This window comes from Cydia amplana, chromosome 18 (genome assembly GCF_948474715.1).
Source record: "Cydia amplana chromosome 18, ilCydAmpl1.1, whole genome shotgun sequence".
Classification (NCBI taxonomy): domain Eukaryota; kingdom Metazoa; phylum Arthropoda; class Insecta; order Lepidoptera; family Tortricidae; genus Cydia; species Cydia amplana.
In genome coordinates, this window is record NC_086086.1 from 4,952,663 (window position 1) to 4,977,225 (window position 24,563).

At 43.6% G+C, this 24,563-nt stretch overlaps 1 protein-coding gene across 1 annotated transcript in view; it reads left to right on the forward strand.

The window, feature by feature from the left end:
- Positions 1-24,563, forward strand: part of LOC134656280 (DENN domain-containing protein Crag) — a 60,737-nt gene that overhangs the window by 11,538 nt on the left and 24,636 nt on the right. Inside the window, exons 6-23 of the mRNA XM_063511799.1 lie at positions 976-1,135; positions 2,128-2,319; positions 3,045-3,146; positions 3,665-3,837; positions 5,209-5,300; positions 7,187-7,308; positions 7,892-8,003; positions 9,194-9,282; positions 11,142-11,306; positions 11,569-11,777; positions 11,944-11,951; positions 14,365-14,557; positions 15,719-15,905; positions 16,986-17,152; positions 18,704-18,819; positions 19,440-19,550; positions 20,279-20,410; positions 23,570-23,673. Coding sequence (XP_063367869.1) covers positions 976-1,135; positions 2,128-2,319; positions 3,045-3,146; positions 3,665-3,837; positions 5,209-5,300; positions 7,187-7,308; positions 7,892-8,003; positions 9,194-9,282; positions 11,142-11,306; positions 11,569-11,777; positions 11,944-11,951; positions 14,365-14,557; positions 15,719-15,905; positions 16,986-17,152; positions 18,704-18,819; positions 19,440-19,550; positions 20,279-20,410; positions 23,570-23,673 — 2,434 coding nt within the window. The remainder of the gene's footprint in view (positions 1-975; positions 1,136-2,127; positions 2,320-3,044; positions 3,147-3,664; positions 3,838-5,208; positions 5,301-7,186; positions 7,309-7,891; positions 8,004-9,193; positions 9,283-11,141; positions 11,307-11,568; positions 11,778-11,943; positions 11,952-14,364; positions 14,558-15,718; positions 15,906-16,985; positions 17,153-18,703; positions 18,820-19,439; positions 19,551-20,278; positions 20,411-23,569; positions 23,674-24,563) is intronic.

Sequence of the window (24,563 nt, forward strand, 5' to 3'; positions counted from 1 at the left end):
TAGTTGCAGAGTTCTTTCTGAAAAAAAAAAACTGAATACAATTTTACATTCGTTTGTCAAAAATTGTTATCGGAATGAATAAGTTATGTAAAGTTCTCCTTACATCTATTTGTTTACATCTGATACTGGAACTTTTGTTTTGTAGTATCGGCCAAAGTTTTGAAATGCATTGAATGATGCTACCTTTAGTTAGTCCTGAAGCTAAAATTAACGTTAATTGACTTTCACCGTTTCGCTGCTATACTAATTGACGTTTCCGACATGTATAAACGAACTGTACTACTGTAATTAGGAAAGGTGAATCATGGTGTTACGAAATCAGCATATAACAATACCGTTTGTAATTCTGTTTGGTGCACCATTGATTCCTTTGGGTATTATGGGTACTTTCTATGAAAGAGTTTCTTTAATTTGCATGTAGAAATGACTACATAATATGATATGTGATGTTTTCAATCGGAGACGGTGGAGGGTGTCGATAAATACGATTTCTAATTGCATCTTTATGACAGCAATGCCTTATTGTCAAACGACAAAATATAAGCTGCTTTTTGCTTGAAAACGGTACATAGGTATATACATGTTTTGTAACGTATCCAGTAAAACGGTACATAGGTAGGTATATACATGTTTTGTAACGTATCCAGTCAAAATTCATAAGGTTTGAAACTGAGAAAAAAGCGCTAAATGAGTGGATTATTTTCTAGATATAAAAATTTTTTGGTACGCTATGTAGCTTAAAGGACTTGACGAATTTGGATTTATTCTCTTACTTATTTGTGGAATTGACACGAGGTGTAAGATTTAAACAACTCTAAGTAGTCACATCTGTAAAATATCAAATATGATCACTGAGGGATCAAATATTTAATTGAACCAAAAATATTTGAGACCTTACTTATTTGGATTTTTTACAATTTAAATAACGAAGTTTGGAGACGCCTCTCTCATTTAGAACGATGTAACACATTGCAGGTATCCAATGACCGAGCGTCGCAGCCTCGCCTTCCCCACGTCCGTGCCATTATTCTGTCTGCCTATGGGCGCCACTTTGGAGCTGTGGCCGACCAACGCCGCGACACCTAAGCCTGTATTCTCCACTTTTGTGCTCACAGTCGCCGACGCCACTGACAAGGTAACTTGACAACCTTTATCTGTGCCTTGTGCTATAGTTACACATACAACAGGTATAAAATGACCAAGCGTCGCAGCCTCGCCTTCCCCACGTCCGTGCCATTATTCTGCCTGCCTATGGGCGCCACTTTGGAGCTGTGGCCGACCAACGCCGCGACACCTAAGCCTGTCTTCTCCACATTTGTGCTCACAGTCGCCGACGCCACTGACAAGGTAACTTGACAACCTTTATCTGTGCCTTGTGCTATAGTTACACATACAACAGCTATAAAATGACCGAGCGACCGCAGCCTCGCCTTCCCCACGTCCGTGCCATTATTCTGTCTGCCTATGGGCGCCACTTTGGAGCTGTGGCCGACCAACGGCGCGACACCTAAGCCTGTCTTCTCCACATTTGTGCTCACAGTCGCCGACGCCACTGACAAGGTAACTTGACAACCATTCTCTGTGCCTTGTGCTGTAGTTACACATACAACAGGTATCCAATGACCGAGCGTCGCAGCCTCGCCTTCCCCACGTCCGTGCCATTATTCTGCCTGCCCATGGGCGCCATTTTGGAGCTATGCCACACATGGCACACATAAGCCGATTTTTCCACTTTTGTGCTGACAATTTTATAATAAAACACTGGCGTGGCTGACCAGCGTCGCCGACACTAGGCATCCCTACCTCTGTGCTACCAGAGAACCTGTAGCCGAAGAATCAAATACATTGTGGTGTTGACGTTAATCATGGGTGCCCCTTAATTCGCCTAAAATTTATTGTCATCACTACATAGCGGGAAGCGACTATGTTTTATACTGTCTGTCTGTCCCTATGTATGCTTAGATCTTTAAAACTACGCAACAGATTTTGATGCAGTTTTTTTAATAGAGTGATTCAAGAGGAAAGTTTATGTATAATTTGTTAACCCGTGTGCGAAGCCGGGCGGGTCGCTAGTAATATGTATTCGCATAACATTGAACAGGCTAATATCTTCCTTTTGAATGCCAGGTATACGGTTCAGCGGTGACGTTCTATGAGACCTACCCCCACAGTCAGCTGACGGAGAGCCAAATGGAGCTCCTAGGCTGGCGGACCGGGATCTCACACACCACACACTCCGTCCACGTCAGCAAGAGCATTTGCCTGCTTTCCCGGTGGCCGTTCAGCGATACGTTCGAGCGGTGGTTGCTGTATATACTTGTAAGTGGTTGTACTGTTTGTTAGGTTATTTTCTACCAGACCTACCCCCACAGTCAACTCATGGAGAGCCAAATGGAGCTCCTAGGCTGGCGGACCGGGATCGCACACACCACACACTCCGTCCACGTCAGCAAGAGCATTTGCCTGCTGTCCCGGTGGCCGTTTAGCGATACGTTCGAGCGGTGGTTGTTGTATATACTTGTAAGTGGTATTACTTTTTGTTAGGTTATTTTCTACCAGACCTACCCCCACAGTCAACTCATGGAGAGCCAAATGGAGCTCCTAGGCTGGCGGACCGGGATCGCACACACCACACACTCCGTCCACGTCAGCAAGAGCATCTGCCTGCTGTCCCGGTGGCCGTTCAGCGATACGTTCGAGCGGTGGTTGCTGTATATACTTGTAAGTGGTATTACTGTTTTGGTTGCCGAAACTAGCACGCGGCATTTTAAAATTGAACCTTGAATGTTTTAAATAAAAGGCTTAATTTCAAATGTATGATATTTATCGCGACCGGTGACATTTAAGCTGATCTAACCTAAGATTGACAGCTGTGGTATGTTGCGCATTTTCCGTTCGTGGTCTGAATTAGAATTAAACCTTTACAAACGATTTTTGTATCACGTATATTACAGTAAAGGTATAAATATTATGAGTGTATATTGAAGACGTTGGCTATATTAATATTTTAACGAAAGACATTTAATTGAAATGTAACTTTCCAGGAAATGTCGTGGAGTAAACAGCCGCTAACTATACCCATAGAGAGATACATAACACATTTGTTGGAAGAAGTGCCGTTTCCCGAGCCCAGGATATTGCTGCAGGTGGGTTTAGATGTCGATTGCCTAGCAACCTCGTACTTTGCATTTGGCGACCGACCCGATGAACGAACGACCCAGTGTGATTGCGGCATTACGAAATCATCGCCAATGGGGTTGGCCGGTCAAAGTATTTAGCAGATAGCGCCATCAAAGCTTGCCCTGTCAATCCCTAGAATTGTGTCAATTTTTTGTTTTTTAAATGCCCTGGATGCCAAATCTCATAGAAAAATGGGCAAGCTATGATCGCGTCATCTATGCAAACCTTTGACAGTTGCCAACCTAATTACTTAGAAAGTTAAGCAGGGGCCCGTTTCTCAAAAGCTTGTAACTTGTATAATACAAGTGGAAGTCCCTTTCTAACAAAAGCTGTCAAAAAGTGACATCTGCTTGTATAACAAGTTACAAGCTTTTGAGAAACGGGCCCCAGGTCGTACGAGTATAATATGTCCATTTGCTGGATCGAAACGGACCTTACACTTTCGTTCATCTGTCGACATGTTTTCATCATGTTTTGTTTTTAGTTGTCACCTACAAACGCGGGTGATCGGGTGATAGTGACGCGACGCGACGACCAACCTTTGGTGCGGAGCGGCGCCGGGTTCAGGCAGCTGCTACTCAACCTGGGCCCCGACAACTGTCAGCTGCTGCTGGCGCTGGCCATTACTGAGCAGAAGATTCTGATCCACTCGCTTAGGTATGTTAAGCTTTGGCTCCGAAAGCGGTGCCGTCATATAGCGGCCGTCATAAAGCGGCCGCAAAAGACGGCCGTCTTTACGGTGACGACGTGGAAAGTACCACGGCGTCATAACACACCGTCAGCCACCAAGGTCAAAGCGGCAAATTTAAAAATGTAGGCGTGATCATGGCGCGATGGGATATCGTCCCATAGAAAATTTGAATTTCGCGCCTTTTTCTACTGACAGGATGTGCTTGACCATCTATAATTTACTTGGAGGATGAAATATCATCAGAAGAGGAAAATAATCGTAGTACGGAATCATTTATTCAAATCTCGTGTCATTTATTCAAAATGGCGTCACCGCTATCTAATAAAACGTTCACGAAACTATCGACAAGGTCATGGCGGCAGTCATCCAAATGACGGCACCGCTTTATTACGTTACGTTGACAATCAACGTCGTCTAGGAAACCGCGCCATCTTGTTTACATAGACAACGTTCTAGTGACGTCATTCACCGCTATATTACGGCCGTAATATGACGGCACCGTTTTCGGAGGAATCCAAAGCTTTACTGGAGCATTCCATTACGTAAGGGACATTCGGACCCATTTTTTCATCACTCTGAGCCTGGTTCCTTTTTGACTTGCCTTATTATACTGTAATATTGTTATTTTAAAGCCGCTTGTTTTCTTAATAAACTGTTTAAGTTACTTTTACTATAATATGCAAGTCGACAAATTAAAGCAAATATTTCGTAAGGGAATCGCATGCAAAATACGCCAATACTTTGTCCTACACGTAGACGTTGCATAAATAAAGAATTTTGTTAAAAAAAAAACTAGATGAAAAACTTACCGTTTTCTTGGAATGCTCCTAGTACAATGGGCCAAGAAAGTGGTTTACCAGTTTTGACAAAAGTTTCTGCGAGATCTAACTATGGCTAAGGTTGACAATTGTCGCTGACATAATATTATTGCAAGGGAAAATCGACCTTGTTGTCTCATGACGTTCAAACGAACCTCAATTGTAGGGTAGTAGACCACATTTTTGGCCGACTGTACAACTGGCCTTGTTAGTGTACTTCGAAAATTTACGTTTATTTTAGAGTTACAATTGGCACGCAATAGCTTCATATTACTTAGGTATTTTGTCTGTGACAAGCGCAGAGTGTCGTCTGACGGTTCTAAAGTTATTATAACTAAAACGAAAGAATCAAGATATAGTTGGTCAAATCAATTTGTCACTAAAAAAGAACAAATAAAAACTATACTCATCCTTTTCTTTTGCGTGCTAGTACTAGTGTAAGACAAAGATAGTATGATTATCTCTGTCTATGTTTGAAATGAGACAGTCCTTTGACAAACTATATATCTTATCTTACAGGCCAGACACCTTAACTGCAGTCTCGGAAGCCGTCTCAAGTTTACTGTTTCCGTTCAAATGGCAGTGCCCTTACATACCACTCTGTCCTTTAGGTAAGTTTCTAAGGGTGGTATTCCATCTGTCCAATATTTTAGTCCAATGTGTAATTGCATCTCACATTTTGCTTAGTGCGAGAGTGAGACGCAGTGCACATTGGACAAAGAAATTGGACAGGTGGAATATCACCCTAATCTACTAATATATTATCTATTAGTGTTTAAAATATCCTGTTGAGTTAAAATTTAATTAGATGTTTTATTAAAGATTTAAAAGTCGCCCCAAAGAATAAGACCGTACCTTAAATTGCAATTGATATAACCATGATAAGTTGCTAAGGTTAAGGGGTATTCAGGTAATTCCGAAAGTCGAAAACCGTCGGATAATACCGAAAAAAGACTCTTATTTCGGGGAATTATGGGTCATTTGCATTTGATTTTCGAAATTTTCCGACATAAGAAATTATCCAAATACACCTTACCTACATGAGGCCAACTGGTCAAACGCCTAACTTCTTTGGACACATTTTTGATGACTATACAGGGTGGCCCATTTAGATCGATCAGTATGGGAAAATCTAAAACTAAAAGACATACGACGATCTCTTCTTAGGAACCATGTCATCGATTTTAGAACTACATTCATACAATTAAAAAAAAGCGGCCAAGTGCGAGTCGGACTCGCCCATGAAGGGTTCCGTATTTAGGCGATTTATGACGTATTAAAAAAAAACTATTTGCTAGATCTCGTTCAAACTAATTTTCGGTGGAAGTTTACATGGTAATGTACATCATATATTTTTTTTAGTTTTATCATTCTCTTATTTTAGAAGTTAGGGGGGGGGGGGGGGGGACACACATTTTACCACTTTGGAAGTGTCTCTCGCGCAAACTATTCAGTTTAGAAAAAAATGATATTAGAAACCTCAATATCATTTTTGAAGACCTATCCATAGATACCCCACACGTATGGGTTTGATGAAAAAAAAAAATTTTGAGTTTCAGTTCGAAGTATGGGGAACCCCAAAAATTTATTGTTTTTTTTTTCTATTTTTGTGTGAAAATCTTAATGCGGTTCACAGAATACATCTACTTACCAAGTTTCAACAGTATAGTTCTTATAGTTTCGGAGAAAAGTGGCTGTGACATACGGACGGACAGACAGACGGACAGACAGACAGACAGACAGACAGACATGACGAATCTATAAGGGTTCCGTTTTTTGCCATTTGGCTACGGAACCCTAAAAATGTGTACTCAGCTCGGGAATCGAACCCGGACATTTTGAAAAATAAAACTAACACTATTTATTTTTAGATATCGATTGAATAGGTCTTAAACAGTAAATGTTACTATGAAACATGATGTCTGAAATGAATAAAATGCATTGTTTTAATATCCTTTAATTCATTATAGTAAGTTTTCGAAATTACCACCATTTTTTTCAATACATTTTATATACATTTTTATTTTTTAAATGCATGAATGCAGTTTTTCTTGTTACTAAAATCGATGACATGGTTCCTAAGAAGACATCGTGGTATGTCTTATAGTTTCAGATTTTTTCACACTGACCGATTTAAATGGGCCACCCTGTATATTCTAATGATATTTTTGGTGGCTTATTGCCAGAGACCCCTACCAGACAAGGAAAACTATCATCAGAATGTCGAAACACTACGTCATAAATTAGCCCAGCGGTCGGCAACCCGCGGCCCGTGAACCTGTCACTTGCGGCCCGCGAGCCTCCCTGGCTATTTTGTATGTAATATCGACAAACGACAATGTCTGATAAAGTCATAAATATTAACAAAGTGCGGCCCGCGTCTACTTCGTTAACTACTATGTGGCCTTTGGCTGCTAAAAGGATGCCGACCGCTGAATTAGCCCAATGAATGTAGGGGATTAAACGCTAATATTGACCCTAATTTGTTTATTCACAGGTTTAGCAGAAGTATTACACGCGCCGTTGCCATATTTAATCGGCGTTGACTCGAGATTTTTTGATCTCTACGAACCTCCACCCGACGTGACGTGTGTCGATTTAGATACCAATAATATTACAGTGAGTATCCATATCATAATATTGTTGCATATATAACCAAAGAGAATAGAGTGTAACTGTCATGCTAAATTATCTAGCCACAGTACTGCCAACTTTCGACAGAAGATTACAACTGTTAGAAAGCCATTTGACTTTGATTATTATTCTTTCATTGATATGTGTCAATTTGTAGAAGTTCGCCTTTTGTATATTAAGTTATTCTTTTGTGCAATAAAGTTTAAATAAATAAATAAATAAATTTGTTAAATATCTAAAAGTAACGCATTCTACTCGAAACTAGGCCAAAGTCATGGATGGTGTAATCTTTTCGAGCGATGGCGCCATACCTACTGTCGAGTAGATGGCGTTACTTTTTGATATGTAAGAAATTAACACATATCAGTGAAAGAATAAGGATCAAATGGCGTTCTAACAGTTTTACTCTTCTGTCGAAAGATGGCAGTAATACTATATGTGACATACGTGGAGTTCTAATTTGAATGAATAAATATTTTGATTTATCGGGTTTAACCCCCAGCTCTCAATACTACCTTTATTTCATTAGCATTCGGATTTTAAAATCGTATTTCTTTACATTTTTCAGATATGCGATTCACAACGGCACATATCACTCAAATTGTTACCCAGACGACAAGCTAAAGCTTTACGGCAAACTTTGGAAGTATTATACAGCAATATACGACCGGGTATGTTGGGTAAGATAGGATTTTCATTCACTCCCATTACTATTAACACTTTCATCGCCATTCGTCATGTACAATTAATTACACTAACACCTAAGGGCGGTATTCGAACTGTCCAATATCTTTGTCCAATGTGTATTGCGTCTCACATTTTGCTTAATGAGAGTGTGAGAAGCAATGACATTGGACAGGTGGAATACCACCCTTAGATGCGTAAGGTCGTACAGATTATTGTATGTAGTTGTATAAGGAGAGCAGAAATAGATTGCGCTGTAGGCTCAGCTAAGACTGTAAATAAGTTTTTGGAAAAAAAAATCATTTTTGGTACAAGCTTTTATCGCTGACTGTACTTTTCTTACGACAGACAACTAATACTCATCGAGACAATTCTAAAAACCCCTAACACAATTAGGTTGCGTTGTTTCATCACAGAGTTCCTATGGCCACCTCCTGTCTCTATCATCAGATCAGCTCGATGGTACCATAATATTGTATTGTCACCCGACTTACATGTGTATGCAAAATTTCAGCTCAATCGGAAACCGGGAAGTGGATCAAATTTAACTTGCAAGATTCCATTACATAGTTACATACAGGTCGACCTAATAAAAGCGTGTTAATAACAAAGCGCTAACGATGGAAAATTCATGACGCCGCACAGTTGTCAAATATTAGTCTATGTATTTTTATTTATTTAAGTATTTATTTGGGAAACATACAGCACATACTAATACAATAAGATAAAAGATATAGTTAGAACATAAGCCAAAACAGTTTCCAGTTATAGCTAATACAAAATTCATTTGCTCCAAAAAAAAACAATGATTAGGTATTTTGAATTTAAAATTTAAAAATGTATTTCTTTGTCTATGCTAATACACCGATATAGTCCATATAAGGTAGACAATATTAATCTTAAGCGCCAATTTAAATGGGGTTTAATATAGATGGTGAAGCAAATCTTGTCAGTAAAAAAAGGCGCGAAATTCAAATTTTCTATGGGACGATATCCCTTCGCGCCTACATTTTTCAAATTTGCCTCCTTTTTGTACTGACAAGATCTGCTTGACCAGCTATGTTTGACTGTCCTGTACGTTGCTTCGAAACGCATAGTTTCGCAGAAAATTTGTCCCCTAGAATAGAACAGTTTTATTTGCGTTAGTGGACGTGTTAAAAATATATGTTTATTTTTCATATTCTAGCGTCACCTGTCCACCATTCCGGAAACAGTAAATACAACGGCGAACCCACAACGAGTTTAGACAGAGACTTCCAAAGAAGAAAGAAAGAGGTATATTTGATAAATAAATTGTTACGAAGTTTTACAAACGGTTACTTTATCAACTACTATAGTTCGTTTTTTTTAGCATTAGAAATAAGGTAAACAATCTTGACGTGTCTTTTTATTGAAAAACACGTTTTAAAAATAAATAATGGCAAATATGTAACAATTATGAATCTAATACGATCATTTATATTCTTCTGCTTTCATAAGTAATAGTTACTGATTTTTTAAAAGCGTTTTTCAATTAAAAGACATGTCAAGATCGCTTACCTTCTTTCTAATGCTAAAAAAAAACGAAGTATAGCAAGTTGTCTGACAATCTTGAAATACTTGGTGAGTAGCTGACAAGGTAACACCTATATTCAATATATTTCTCTCTCTGCACCAATTGTATTGCAGGTATCTCTTTTGGCCCTATTATTGACTAGTAGAGAATGCCATTTGGCATTAAGTCCTCCATTGGTACATTGTTGTATATATTTTGTGCAATAAAGTTTAAATAAATAAATATTTGAGAGGTTTGGCGGGCGACCAAACTGGCTGGCGTGATGAGACCGCCGGTTCAGTTCATACCCTTAAGTTACTCGGAACTTTTATTTTAATAACACATTATAGTGTAGAGTGATGTTGTGACGATATAGTATTTTATGCAACCGTTGTTTAAGAGGGGTCAAAAAAGGCGAGTGGCGTGAGTAACAATTTGAGGCGAAGCCGAAAATTGTTAATAAAGACGCCATGAGTATTTTTTGACTCAGTTAAACACCGTTGCATACAATACTTTTTCTACGACCAAACACTTAGTTTGAAATAAAATTGTAAATTTAACAAATATTTTTCATGTCATCTAGTGGACTTCTACCTACGGTATCTACCTGTTTTTAGTTATTCTTGTGCTATTACTGATATTTCTTCAGGCGTAAACACTAAGGTTTTGTCTTCATCCATTTTAACTTCAAAGACACTGTTTTTTAACACAAAAGTTAAGTTTTCATTCGACAGGCACAATAGTATTGATACTCAAGATTCACAATATTCAAGAAGTAGCAAAGAATGGAGGGTACGAGCGAGAAAAGAATGAATGAAATTAAAAAAACATGCATATGGTTCACTTATTTGTCAGATATAAATATGACATTCACACCCATAAGCGAGAGCGAGAAAGATATACTTCTTTCTCGCTCTCAAGTATGGGTGCGACGAACCAAGGTCGCATTGCGGTGCGACAGTGTGTTATGACTATAAGGTTGGCAACAATGTATTTTTTAAGTGGCCATTACACGAAGTATCGTAAAAGAGCCAAAAAGATACTGCGTGTATGCACAAATGCTTTTTTAGGGAATAGACTAAAGACTTGTCTTGACAACTTTAAGATAGGGTTTTAAAGATGTGTGCACGACCCTTTAAATGATAAATAAAAGTACGGTAGTAGAAGAAAATAATATCAAGTGGGTAACGCCGTCTATCCTACGTCTGCTCCAGTGTCATTAATATCAAACAACCATGGAGGAATTATCACTTTATGAATTAATTAATTAGAACAGCGGCCATGCAATTTTGCGGCTGGGTGTACTTGCAGTATAAATTCATGACTAGCCGATATATCTCACTATTTATCTCATACGTTTAAAGAAACGAGCATTTCTTGTGTATATATTTATTTACCTTACCTTTAATTTATATTTCGGGGATCTCGGAAACGCCTCTAACGATTTCGATGAAATTGGCTATATGGGGGTTTTCGGAGGCAAAAAACGATCTAGGTCTAGATCTCTGGGAATACGCGCATTCTTAAGTTTTCATATGTTTTCCGAGGAAAGCTCGGGTCTCCCAGATATTTTGAGTACTAAAACCAGTTTAAATTTCAGTACGCCCTAGAACTCGAAATACAAGAGGCGTTCCTCCGTTTCATGGCTGTGACGCTGCAGGGGTACCGCGCGTACCTCATACCCATCACGAAGGCGCCCACTGTTGGGACCACGGACCCCCACGCCCTGTTCCATATGGACGCATTCATACGGTCTAGGGACAAGGTAAATCTAGTCACTCCCATCTAGCCTCAGGGCTAGCCATACAAACGAAACATCCAAAATTTGCCACTGAAATTTGAACCTAAACTGTAAGAAATAGAGTTGATTTTGCGTTGATTGAAAGTTGAACGAAAGAAAGCAAAAGCGAGCTTGATCGATTCTCATGCTGGCCTCGCCTTGCCTGGCGACAGCGATATTTTTCTTTGGATATAAATGAATCCAAATATTAACGTCAAAAGTTTTCAATTTTTTTTAAACATTCCAGACGCAACAACGCTTCTTCACACTAATGATGCGAACGCAGATGTTTACGCGTTTCATCGAAGAACGTTCGTTCGTGTGCGACGTGGACCAAGGGCTGCCGTTCTTCGACGAGTGTATAGAACGTGTTGCGTGCGGCGACAGCGGCTCGCTGCTGGGCACGGACACGAGCAACGCGTCCGAGCGAACCGTGTTCGTGCTGCCGCCGAACCCGTTAGAAGATGGTAACTATTTACAAATGTTGACTCGTTTCATCGAAGAACGTTCGTTCGTGTGCGACGTGGACCAAGGGCTGCCGTTCTTCGACGAGTGTATAGAACGTGTTGCGTGCGGCGACAGCGGCTCGCTGCTGGGCACGGACACGAGCAACGCGTCCGAGCGAACCGTGTTCGTGCTGCCGCCGAACCCGTTAGAAGATGGTAACTATTTACAAATGTTGACTCGTTTCATCGAAGAACGTTCGTTCGTGTGCGACGTGGACCAAGGGCTGCCGTTCTTCGACGAGTGTAGAACGCGTCGCGTGCGGCGACAGCGGCTCGCTGCTGGGCACGGACACGAGCAACGCGTCCGAGCGGACCGTGTTCGTGCTGCCGCCGAACCCGTTAGAAGATGGTAACTATTTACAAATGTTTACTCGTTTCATCGAAGAACGTTCGTTCGTGTGCGACGTGGACCAAGGACTGCCGTTCTTCGACGAGTGTAGAACGCGTCGCGTGCGGCGACAGCGGCTCGCTGCTGGGCACGGACACGAGCAACGCGTCCGAGCGGACCGTGTTCGTGCTGCCGCCGAACCCGTTAGAAGATGGTAACTATTTACAAATGTTCACGCGTTTCATTGAAGAACGTTCGTTCGTGTGCGAAGTGGACCAAGGGCTGCCGTTCTTCGACGAGTGTATAGAACGTGTTGCGTGCGGCGACAGCGGCTCGCTGCTGGGCACGGACACGAGCAACGCGTCCGAGCGAACCGTGTTCGTGCTGCCGCCGAACCCGTTAGAAGATGGTAACTATTTACAAATGTTGACTCGTTTCATCGAAGAACGTTCGTTCGTGTGCGACGTGGACCAAGGGCTGCCGTTCTTCGACGAGTGTAGAACGCGTCGCGTGCGGCGACAGCGGCTCACTGCTGGGCACGGACACGAGCAACGCGTCCGAGCGGACTGTGTTCGTGCTGCCGCCGAACCCGTTAGAAGATGGTAACTATTTACAAATGTTGACTCGTTTCATCGAAGAACGTTCGTTCGTGTGCGACGTGGACCAAGGGCTGCCGTTCTTCGACGAGTGTAGAACGCGTCGCGTGCGGCGACAGCGGCTCACTGCTGGGCACGGACACGAGCAACGCGTCCGAGCGGACTGTGTTCGTGCTGCCGCCGAACCCGTTAGAAGATGGTAACTATTTACAAATGTTGACTCGTTTCATCGAAGAACGTTCGTTCGTGTGCGACGTGGACCAAGGGCTGCCGTTCTTCGACGAGTGTAGAACGCGTCGCGTGCGGCGACAGCGGCTCGCTGCTGGGCACGGACACGAGCAACGCGTCCGAGCGAACCGTGTTCGTGCTGCCGCCGAACCCATTAGAAGATGGTAACTATTTACAAATGTTGACTCGTTTCATCGAAGAACGTTCGTTCGTGTGCGACGTGGACCAAGGGCTGCCGTTCTTCGACGAGTGTATAGAACGCGTCGCGTGCGGCGACACATTTGTATATACTCTAATATAGGCAGTACCAGGAACCCTTTCAAATTAGAAACAACTTACCTAACTGGAGAATTAGGTACTCTTACAGAAAAGAACTACTTTGTGATTTTGCCTGCGCTGCGTTCATGAGATTACTTTTTAGATGTGGCGTAGGTGCACTGGGAACTTGTTACGCTTAGAACGCACTGCGATTAATTTCTTGCGGTTTCAGTCTTACAAGTGCGTGCCCTTTTGAAACATGCCGTACCTACGTTACACTTTTTGCGGTTCTGAAACCGCAAGAAATTAATCACAGTGCGTTCTAAACCTTATTAATATTATAATTGTTAGGTTAGGTTAGTGGCCTGCCTAGCAAAGAGGTTTTATACCCGTAATATTTTGACGTCGACAGGTCATAAACTTACCTACACAATTTGGTTATTCGATATTTGTATGAGTCAGTAACTGAATGCGGCCCAGATTCTTAAGGCCCCAGTACACAGCGGCTAACGATGGGCCATGCCACGCCACTGCCATGGGCGGCTGTGTGAACGCCACAGGCCACGCTACGCCACGATTCCTATGAAGTATCAAAAAACCGACAACTTTCCGATTGCGCACCACGATAGACAACTGATGGCCAGTCGTCCGCCATTGTGTATATATGTTTATGTATTATAATTTTTTTTAATGTGTTTATTATTTTACTGATACATTTTTGGAACGATGTTTTTACTTCTTTTTAAGTGCGCTGGTGGCCTAGCGGTAAGAGCGTGCGACTTGCAATCCGGAGGTCGCGGGTTCGAATCCCGGCTCGTACCAATGAGTTTTTCGGAACTTATGTACGAAATATCATTTGATATTCACCAGTCGCTTTTCGGTGAAGGAAAACATCGTGAGGAAACCGGACTAATCCCGATACGGGCCTAGTTTACCCTCTGGGTTGGAAGGTCAGATGGCAGTCGCTTTCGTAAAACTAGTGCCCACGCCAATTACTGGGATTAGATTAGCTCCCATGAGCCGTGGCAAAATGCCGGGACGACGCTAGGAAGATGATGATGTTTTTACTTCTTTTTCTATTATTTTACATACATCATACGGGGCCTTCATATGTGACTTGTTCTCAGGTGAAACCTACACGTACTCCAAATTCGAGTTGGACCCGGTGCTGCTAGCTAAATGCGTGACGGGTCGCGCGCGTCACGGCGGGCTTCAAACGCTCTCGGCGGCGTCGCGCTCGGCGCTCGCGTCGGCCGAGTCGCTCGGCGACGCGTCGCCCATGGCCAGGCGGACCAAGCAGGAGATCGCGGCCGCGCAGAGGTACCAGTCAATACTGTTTGCTTTTTAAAATAATATACACCGTGTTTTATTGAATTCCGTTAACTTCGGGGCATGGTTAAGTACATTTAAGATAACTAAACGGCATAGAAAGATTTGAAAAATTTTTTTTTTTGCTTTTTTACAAAAAAAAAATTAAAATTAAAAAGTAATTAAATGTAGCCTATAGCGTTGTTGTAACACGGGCATTACATTTAACTCAACCAAACAATTGAAATCTGTGACATATCAATGTCATTTCGAACATCGATTGACCGAGATTGTACTTAAGTTTAGTAGCAAATGTATGAACTCATTCTAAACACTAATCAATATGTAAACCGGCCCTAAGGCAAGTGTACACGCTTGTAGAGGCCTTATAGGAAAAAAATAAATTATTGATTTATCTCCGAAATGGAGTTAATTAGAATATCGGTGTCTTTGAGAAAGTTACTTGATTTAAGCTCAAGAATGCACCCTTGAAATTAACGGATATCAAAGAAAACACGGTGTATATAAATAATAATAATAAATAGCCTTTATTTATTATCTACAAACTTACACAAAAAAAAAATTCAAAAAGGTAAAATTAAAACTATTTTTTAGAGCCCCATCGGATAGGATCGGAAGGAGTAATAGGAAAATACTAGATATACTTTCCACAAATTAACTATATTGGAATTTTGCAATTTAACACATTGTAGTGGTCTGCAAGGCGCAAGCGTACGAGATTAAAATTTTGACCTAAAGCACCACATTTCGCCACTACATAGTACACACGCACCAAATCTTAAATGCTAGAAAACTTCTCAAAGTTTCTACAGTTTAGAACTATAAAGCAGTATTACCTACACAAAAATATATTAAAGAAATCTACTGCTTATTGATACGAATCACGTAAATTTGATATGCTTTTTAACCTGTATAACTGTTTCTACGAATAATCTATTAGATTTAAAAACTAACTAAAGTCTATTTTTTTATTCGGTAGACTAAAATGACATTTCACTGTATGGAATGACAAATGATGTTCATACTATGAAATGTCATTTTAGTCTACCTAATAAAAAAAATTACTTTAACTACCCTCATGCTCACCTCCAATTATTATTGAGTTCAGTGTTTTATAAGCTTCTTGGTTTTAACCTTGCCTCTTTTCTCTAGATTGGCGCGCAAAGCCAGCCTGTCGCCCGAAGCATGGGCGAAGTGTCTCCTCGGCGCGTGCTACTCGCTATATTTCCTATCGCTCCCGAGCCGCATGATGCTGCTCCGAGGCAAAGAACAGGCCACTCTTACTGCGGCTTACGAACTACTGGAGAAGGCAACGAAACTGCGAGTTCCTTGTGACGAGGTAAGGACATTTGGTTTAAAAAAAACTGGACAGGTATAGCGTGAAATGTACGGAGTAACTGATCTATAATGTTGCTTCGAGGCAAATACAGGCAATAAAAAATAGGCAAATACTCATTTAGACACACCCCCAAAAGTGGCCTCCATATTTAAAATTCATTTGTTTACGTTACATGTCCGTCTTTGGGTCACAAAGTTACATATGTGTGCCAAATTTCAAAATCTACATCATCTACATTCAAAATTACTGCTTCAATATTTTTTACGCGTACTTAATGCCAGTTGCACCATTCGCACTTGACAGACTGATCAACATATGAAACTTTCCATACAATAATATTTTGCGAACTCTTTAACGATGACAAACAGTTTGGTGCAACCGACCCTTAGGGCTGATTCAGAGTATTCAGACGGCGCGCGAACTCGTATACGATTTTAGTTACACTACCGACCATCAATTCAATTTAGGTGACATCAATTCAGCTGACTCGCATGCACCGTTAAATGAACCCTTAAGCTTTGGATTCCTCCGAAAGCGGTGCCGTCATATAGCGGCCGCAAAAGACGGCCGTCTTTACGGTGACGACATGTGGAAAGTACCACGGCGTCATAACACACCGTCAGCCACCAAGGTCAAAGCGGCAAATTTGAAAAATGTAGGCGCGAAGGGATATCGTCCCATAGAAAGTTTGAATTTCGCGCCTTTTTCTACTGACAAGATTTGCTTGACCATCTATAATTTACTTGGCGGATGAAATATCATCAGATGAGGAAAATAATCGTAGTACGGAAGATCATTTATTCAAATCTCGTGTCATATCTTCAAAATGGCTTCACCGCTATCTAATAAAACGTTCACGAAACTATCGACACCGTCATGACGGCCGTCATCCAAATGACGGCACCGCTTTTTTACGTTACGTTGACAATCAACGCCGTCTAGGAAACCGCGCCATCTTGTTTACATACACAACGTTCTAGTGACGTCATTCACCGCTATATAGCGGCCGCTATATGAAGGCACCGCTTTCGGAGGAATCCAAAGCTTTAGCAATCTATTGTTTACACATCTTGTCCCCAGGTATGCTACCGCGTCATGATGCAACTGTGCGGTATCCACTCCCTGCCGGTACTAGCCGTGCGTCTCCTCTTCCTAATGAAACGCGCCGGCCTGCAGCCTAACGCGCTCACGTACGGCTACTACAACCGCTGCGTGCTCGAGGCGCCGTGGCCGCACGACATGCCCAGGTATCGTTTATTTAATCTTGTCCCCAGGTATGCTACCGCGTCATGATGCAACTGTGCGGCATCCACTCCCTGCCGGTACTAGCCGTGCGTCTCCTCTTCCTAATGAAACGCGCCGGCCTGCAGCCTAACGCGCTCACGTACGGCTACTACAACCGCTGCGTGCTCGAGGCGCCGTGGCCGCACGACATGCCCAGGTATCGTTTATTTAATCTTGTCCCCAGGTATGCTACCGCGTCATGATGCAACTGTGCGGTATCCACTCCCTGCCGGTACTAGCCGTGCGTCTCCTCTTCCTAATGAAACGCGCCGGCCTGCAGCCTAACGCGCTCACGTACGGCTACTACAACCGCTGCGTGCTCGAGGCGCCGTGGCCGCACGACATGCCCAGGTATCGTTTATTTAATCTTGTCCCCAGGTATGCTACCGCGTCATGATGCAACTGTGCGGTATCCACTCCCTGCCGGTACTAGCCGTGCGTCTCCTCTTCCTAATGAAACGCGCCGGCCTGCAGCCTAACGCGCTCACGTACGGCTACTACAACCGCTGCGTGCTCGAGGCGCCGCGGCCGCACGACATGCCCAGGTATCGTTTATTTAATCTTGTCCCCAGGTATGTTACCGCGTCATGATGCAACTGTGCGGCATCCACTCCCTGCCGGTACTAGCCGTGCGTCTCCTCTTCCTGATGACGACATGCCCAGGTATCGTCATTCATTTAATGTGTATCTTCACATAGATGGTTGGCAGTCCTCATCTATGCGTTTCTCCAGAAACTTCATGCCTCGCACAGCTGTCGCCTGCGGTATTTCCGGACCTGTCGCTGAACACGTGACGCGTATCGTCTATGGTTAAAAGGATTTGTTACATAAATAATAGTAACAACTGTCACATATGTAGCTTTCTTTTGCCAGTTTGTATTCACATGTTCGCAATTATGCAAGACCTAGCCTGCAGATTTGTAATTTTTCTCAAAAATGGACGGCAAAGTCGACGTTGCCGGTTAAAAAATAGGTCGCGAAGTGCGTAGTTTATGGTCATTCAAAAAATTAAAAAGTTAAAAACATTGCAGTCTCGATTTCGGGACTGCAATGTTGCATACAAATTCCATTATTTAACGAGTTCCAAACTTTTTAAAACTTTAAATGGCCATATCAAATGAAGGCCTGTCCATTAAACAGCCAAACAGATGATCAGCACTTATTATTATAATGTTGGTACCGCGACTATTTAGGTGTCTCAAATACGTTGGCGTATTTTCAGCAGAAAAATACACTTCTTTTTTTTAAAAAGCCGGCAAGCAAATCTTTTTAATGGTTTTACTTTTTTCTGTGAAAATTAGAACGTTGCTTATGCAAAATATTTCTATTTCTTGCACCATTTTTGAGAAAAGCACTATATATGACTCGGCTGGAAGGCTACTTGCTAGCTTCGGATTCAATTAAACGGACTCCCAAGATCGTCCGTTTAAAACGAATCCTCAGAAGAAGGCAAGTAGCTACTTCTGAACCTCGACAATAATGTACTATTAATGCAAGATTTTATTATATGACAGTGGTTCTCAACTGCTATGGAACAAGCTTCGCATAGCGGTGATGGGCGCGGCACTGTTCCGAAAAGCAGGCGCGCAGCGGGCTAACCGCGCCGCTGGCTCGGGACTCTCGGCTGGAAGTAAGTCACGCTTCCATCGATACAAAAAAAAACTGGCCAAGTACGAGTCGGACTTGCGTTTTCAAGGGTTCCGTACATTAAGTTCGACTCACGCTTGACACATTTCTAATAGGTTTTCCTGTCATCTATAGGTAAAGAACTATTTTGTGTATTTTTATTCAAAATTATAGACCCAGTGGTTTCGGAGATAAGGGGGGGAATGGTCATTTTTTGCCTATTTTCTTGAATAACTGCTAAAATATTTATCCTAAAATTATAAAAATATATATATTTGAGATTCTTACAATGAGCTCTTTCATTTGATATGTAACACGATATACCTAGTTTGAAAAACTTATTTTTTAATTTTGTCATTTACCCCCCAAAATTCATTTATTTACGTTACACGTCCGTCTTTGGGTCACTAACTTACATATGTGTGCCAAATTACCACTTAATTGGTCCAGTAGTTTCGGAGAAAATAGGCTGTGACAGACGGACAGACAGACGCACGAGTGATCCTATAAGGGTTTCGTTTTTTTCCTTTTGAGGTACGGAACCCTAAAAACGATCGATATCGATAAATTATACTGTCGTCCGTTAAAATGTGTTGACTGGGCTAACTATCATATTGTTTTCAGGTGTAGGCACGCTGCCGCGAGTTGTATCCGCGGCGGGCATGGACGGCGACTTAAGCGGGCTCGCCTTAGCCGCGTGTGAACCCGCACACAGCCGGACTAGTCTTGACGAAGGTACACTTAACCGTAGCTTACAGTGTTTACACGTGTAGGGTTTTCGCATGTCGATGGAGACCATCATACATCGATTAAAACAAATATGTATATGGCGCTCGGCGATAGCGTCGGGCGTAAACCTTCGGCGTTCCGTGGCCCTTATACTCTGGTTTCCTCGGAAAGCGGTGCCGTTATATAGCGGCCGTAATATAGCGGTGAATGACGTCACTAGAAGTAGTAGAAGTGTCTATGTAAATCAAATGGCGCGGTTTCCTATAGGGAAATTGACACCGTAACTGTATCACGAGATTTGAATAAATGATCTTCCGTACTACGATTATTTTCCTCTTCTGATGATATTTCATCCTCCAAGTAAATTATTAAAGCTAAATCAAGGTCGTCCATTTTCTCTCCTGCATACGTTTCGTTTGACCTTGGTGGCTGACGGTGTGTTATGACGCCGTGTTACTTTCCACATGTCGTCACCGTAAAGACGGCTGTCTTTTCGCGGCCGCTATATGACGGCACCGCTTTCGGAGGAATCCAAAGCTTTAGGCCCACACAATACATGACACTTTTAATTTTACGTCCATATTCGGGTCGATAAGTAAGGAAGTGTCAGATGACAATTGGCATAATTATGAAACGGGGGCCGACTTGTGCAAGTAACCCCCATTTTACTCCAACTAGTACCGTGGGATATTTTGGTAATTAGATGGATACTTAATGTACTTGTATGTTGACAGCGAGTGCACGCGAAATGGAAGCCGCGTCATCAGCATTCGAAGCACTAGTACGGCGAGGCAACATCGTGCAGCAACAACCCGCGAGGCCGCATAAGCATGCGCTCTCCACCGCGGCCGGCATACTCATATCAGGTGAATATCCTAACGCGGTTGTCACACCGCTGCGGCGGTAAGCGGGATATTGCAATACACGTGCATAGCGCTGTCTCGCTCACACTTCATTGGCGTTAGACGTGTTAGTGCGGCGCGGCAACATCGTTCAGCAACAACCCGCGAGGCCGCATAAGCATGCGCTCTCCACCGCGGCCGGCATACTCATATCAGGTGAATATCCTAACGCGGTTGTCACACCGCTGCGGCGGTAAGCGGGATATTGCAATATACGTGCATAGCACTGTCTCGCTCACATCGCGGCAACATCGTGCAGCAACAACCCGCGAGGCCGCATAAGCATGCGCTCTCCACCGCGGCCGGCATACTCATATCAGGTGAATATCCTAACGCGGTTGTCACACCGCTGCGGCGGTAAGCGGGATATTGCAATACACGTGCATAGCGCTGTCTCGCTCACACTTCATTGGCGTTAGACGTGTTAGTGCGGCGCGGCAACATCGTTCAGCAACAACCCGCGAGGCCGCATAAGCATGCGCTCTCCACCGCGGCCGGCATACTCATATCAGGTGAATATCCTAACGCGGTTGTCACACCGCTGCGGCGGTAAGCGGGATATTGCAATATACGTGCATAGCACTGTCTCGCTCACATCGCGGCAACATCGTGCAGCAACAACCCGCGAGGCCGCATAAGCATGCGCTCTCCACCGCGGCCGGCATACTCATATCAGGTGAATATCCTAACGCGGTTGTCACACCGCTGCGGCGGTAAGCGGGATATTGCAATATACGTGCATAGCGCTGTCTCGCTCACATTGCGGCAACATCGTGCAGCAACAACCCGCGAGGCCGCATAAGCATGCGCTCTCCACCGCGGCCGGCATACTCATATCAGGTGAATATCCTAACGCGGTTGTCACACCGCTGCGGCGGTAAGCGGGATATTGCAATATACGTGCATAGCGCTGTCTCGCTCACATTGCGGCAACATCGTGCAGCAACAACCCGCGAGGCCGCATAAGCATGCGCTCTCCACCGCGGCCGGCATACTCATATCAGGTGAATATCCTAGCGCGGTTGTCAACCGCTGCGGCGGTAAGCGGGATATTGCAATATACGTGCATAGCAGTGTCTCGCTCACATCGCGGCAACATCGTGCAGGAACAATCCGCGAGGCCGCATAAGCATGCGCTCTCCACCGCGGCCGGCATACTCATATCAGGTGAATATCCTAACGCGGTTGTCACACCGCTGCGGCGGTAAGCGGGATATTGCAATATACGTGCATAGCGCTGTCTCGCTCACATCGCGGCAACATCGTGCAGCAACAACCCGCGAGGCCGCATAAGCATGCGCTCTCCACCGCGGCCGGCATACTCATATCAGGTGAATATCCTAACGCGGTTGTCACACCGCTGCGGCGGTAAGCGGGATATTGCAATATACGTGCATAGCGCTGTCTCGCTCACATTGCGGCAACATCGTGCAGCAACAACCCGCGAGGCCGCATAAGCATGCGCTCTCCACCGCGGCCGGCATACTCATATCAGGTGAATATCCTAACGCGGTTGTCACACCGCTGCGGCGGTAAGCGGGATATTGCAATATACGTGCATAGCACTGTCTCGCTCACATCGCGGCAACATCGTGCAGCAACAACCCGCGAGGCCGCATAAGCATGCGCTCTCCACCGCGGCCGGCATACTCATATCAGGTGAATATCCTAACGCGGTTGTCACACCGCTGCGGCGGTAAGCGGGATATTGCAATATACGTGCATAGCGCTGTCTCGCTCACATTGCGGCAACATCGTGCAGCAACAACCCGCGAGGCCGCATAAGCATGCGCTCTCCACCGCGGCCGGCATACTCATATCAGGTGAATATCCTAGCGCGGTTGTCAACCGCTGCGGCGGTAAGCGGGATATTGCAATACACGTGCATAGCGCTGTCTCGCTCACATTGCGGCAACATCGTGCAGCAACAACCCGCGAGGCCGCATAAGCATGCGCTCTCCACCGCGGCCGGCATACTCATATCAGGTGAATATCCTAACGCTGTTGTCACACCACTGCGGCGGTAAGCGGTATATTGCAATACACGTGCATAGCGCTGTCTCGCTCACATTGCGGCAACATCGTGCAGCAACAACCCGCGAGGCCGCATAAGCATGCGCTCTCCACCGCGGCCGGCATACTCATATCAGGTGAATATCCTAACGCGGTTGTCACACCGCTGCGGCGGTAAGCGGGATATTGCAATATACGTGCATAGCGCTGTCTCGCTCACATTGCGGCAACATCGTGCAGCAACAACCCGCGAGGCCGCATAAGCATGCGCTCTCCACCGCGGCCGGCATACTCATATCAGGTGAATATCCTAGCGCGGTTGTCAACCGCTGCGGCGGTAAGCGGGATATTGCAATACACGTGCATAGCGCTGTCTCGCTCACATTGCGGCAACATCGTGCAGCAACAACCCGCGAGGCCGCATAAGCATGCGCTCTCCACCGCGGCCGGCATACTCATATCAGGTGAATATCCTAACGCGGTTGTCACACCGCTGCGGCGGTATAGTTTGTCGATTGGGAACTGGCCCTGAACGGCTTATCCTTTGTCTATTGTTAAGTGAGGCCGCACGTGCTTCTACCTGCCTAAAAAATAGTTGGGCCGTTTTTACCGGTTATTGAATTACCACTCTATGTAGATTGCAATAAGGTTCAAAATGAACTAATGGAAAAATATTTTTCTAGGCTGTGTGTGGTCCATTTGACTCACCGGCACTCAGTACTACGGTTACTGAGTGCCGGCGAGTCGAACGCTACAGAACCAGTCTAAAATGTGTCATCGAGATGCGTAACAAAGGCGCGTTATCGGAGAGCGCAGCTACACTGGTTTTTTTAACGTTGGACTAGCCCACGCTCAGATGCCAATTAGAATAATTTAAGACCCTTTTTTGCAGGTAAGTAAGGTAAGTGTGGTTTTACTTAACAATAGACAAAGGATTAGCCGTAGGAGGCTATTACAAATCGAGAAACTATAAGCGGGATATTGCATTATATACAAAAAAAATATGTTGCGTGAGTGGCGTCGTGGCGGTTTGCATTATGTCCTTGTATTTGCTGAGGTTTCTCTATCTACCGGTTTTGGGGAACTCATTTAGATTGTTATCTTTTCTAGGTTTACCTTCAAATCCAGACTTGTGTGAGGCGGCGCGACCGAGAAGTAATTCATTAGGAAATGATGACACAACTAATGGCGTTACGATAGCTGAAAAACGACAGGTAATAACATCATTCAGACCAGTACCAACCACCAATATTGTATCGAGTCAGTCCAGCAGCACAGGGCGGACACGCCATACATCAAAAATGATTTGCGTTTATATGTGTGCGCGGCACATCTGTACACGCGTCATTGAGTTTCTGACGGAATCCTGACATGCTCTCAGTAGAGCGACTTACGCACACATTCATGTCGCGGCCTGTCGCGGGCGAGGTAATCCGAATCGGGGCGGGGCGGTGCGTGTCCGTTCTGTATGATAATACTATTACTTATTCTGTGCCAGCTGTTTGTAGATACGATGATTTACATTTATATAAGGTCAACCGAGGTAAATGGGTCTCTTGTGGTAAATCTCTAAATGGGTCTCTTGTGGTGAAGTGAAAGATTGTAAATCATTAAAAATGTTTAAAACCAAGCTGAAAAAATATATCAGTGATAATGTATATTAATTATTATCATCGATATCTGGATGTCTGTAATTGTAAACCATGCATGAAATTCTTTATAGTTTAAGCTCATTGTAAGTGAACTTTTGTTCTTTATGAGTAATAAAAATCTTTAAACCCAAATGCGTCATTTGAAAATATCTTCGAAACGCAACTTATTATAACTATTATAGCCTGCATTAAATTAAAAGTTCAGTGACCACACTTCAAACAGAGAGGGTTGCAATAGTTCTAAAATGTTCCGTATTTACCTCGAGTGACGGATTTACCTCGGTTGACCTTAAGTAGATCAGTTCGTCTTTCATGGTTACATTATGAAACAACCCGTGGTCCATAATGGTAAAATCCTAATCACAAGAATAGGGTATTTTACTGTATTTACAGTAAATTATTTTACACCATGCATGAAATTGAGCACCAGAAGATTAATAGAGAAACGTTGA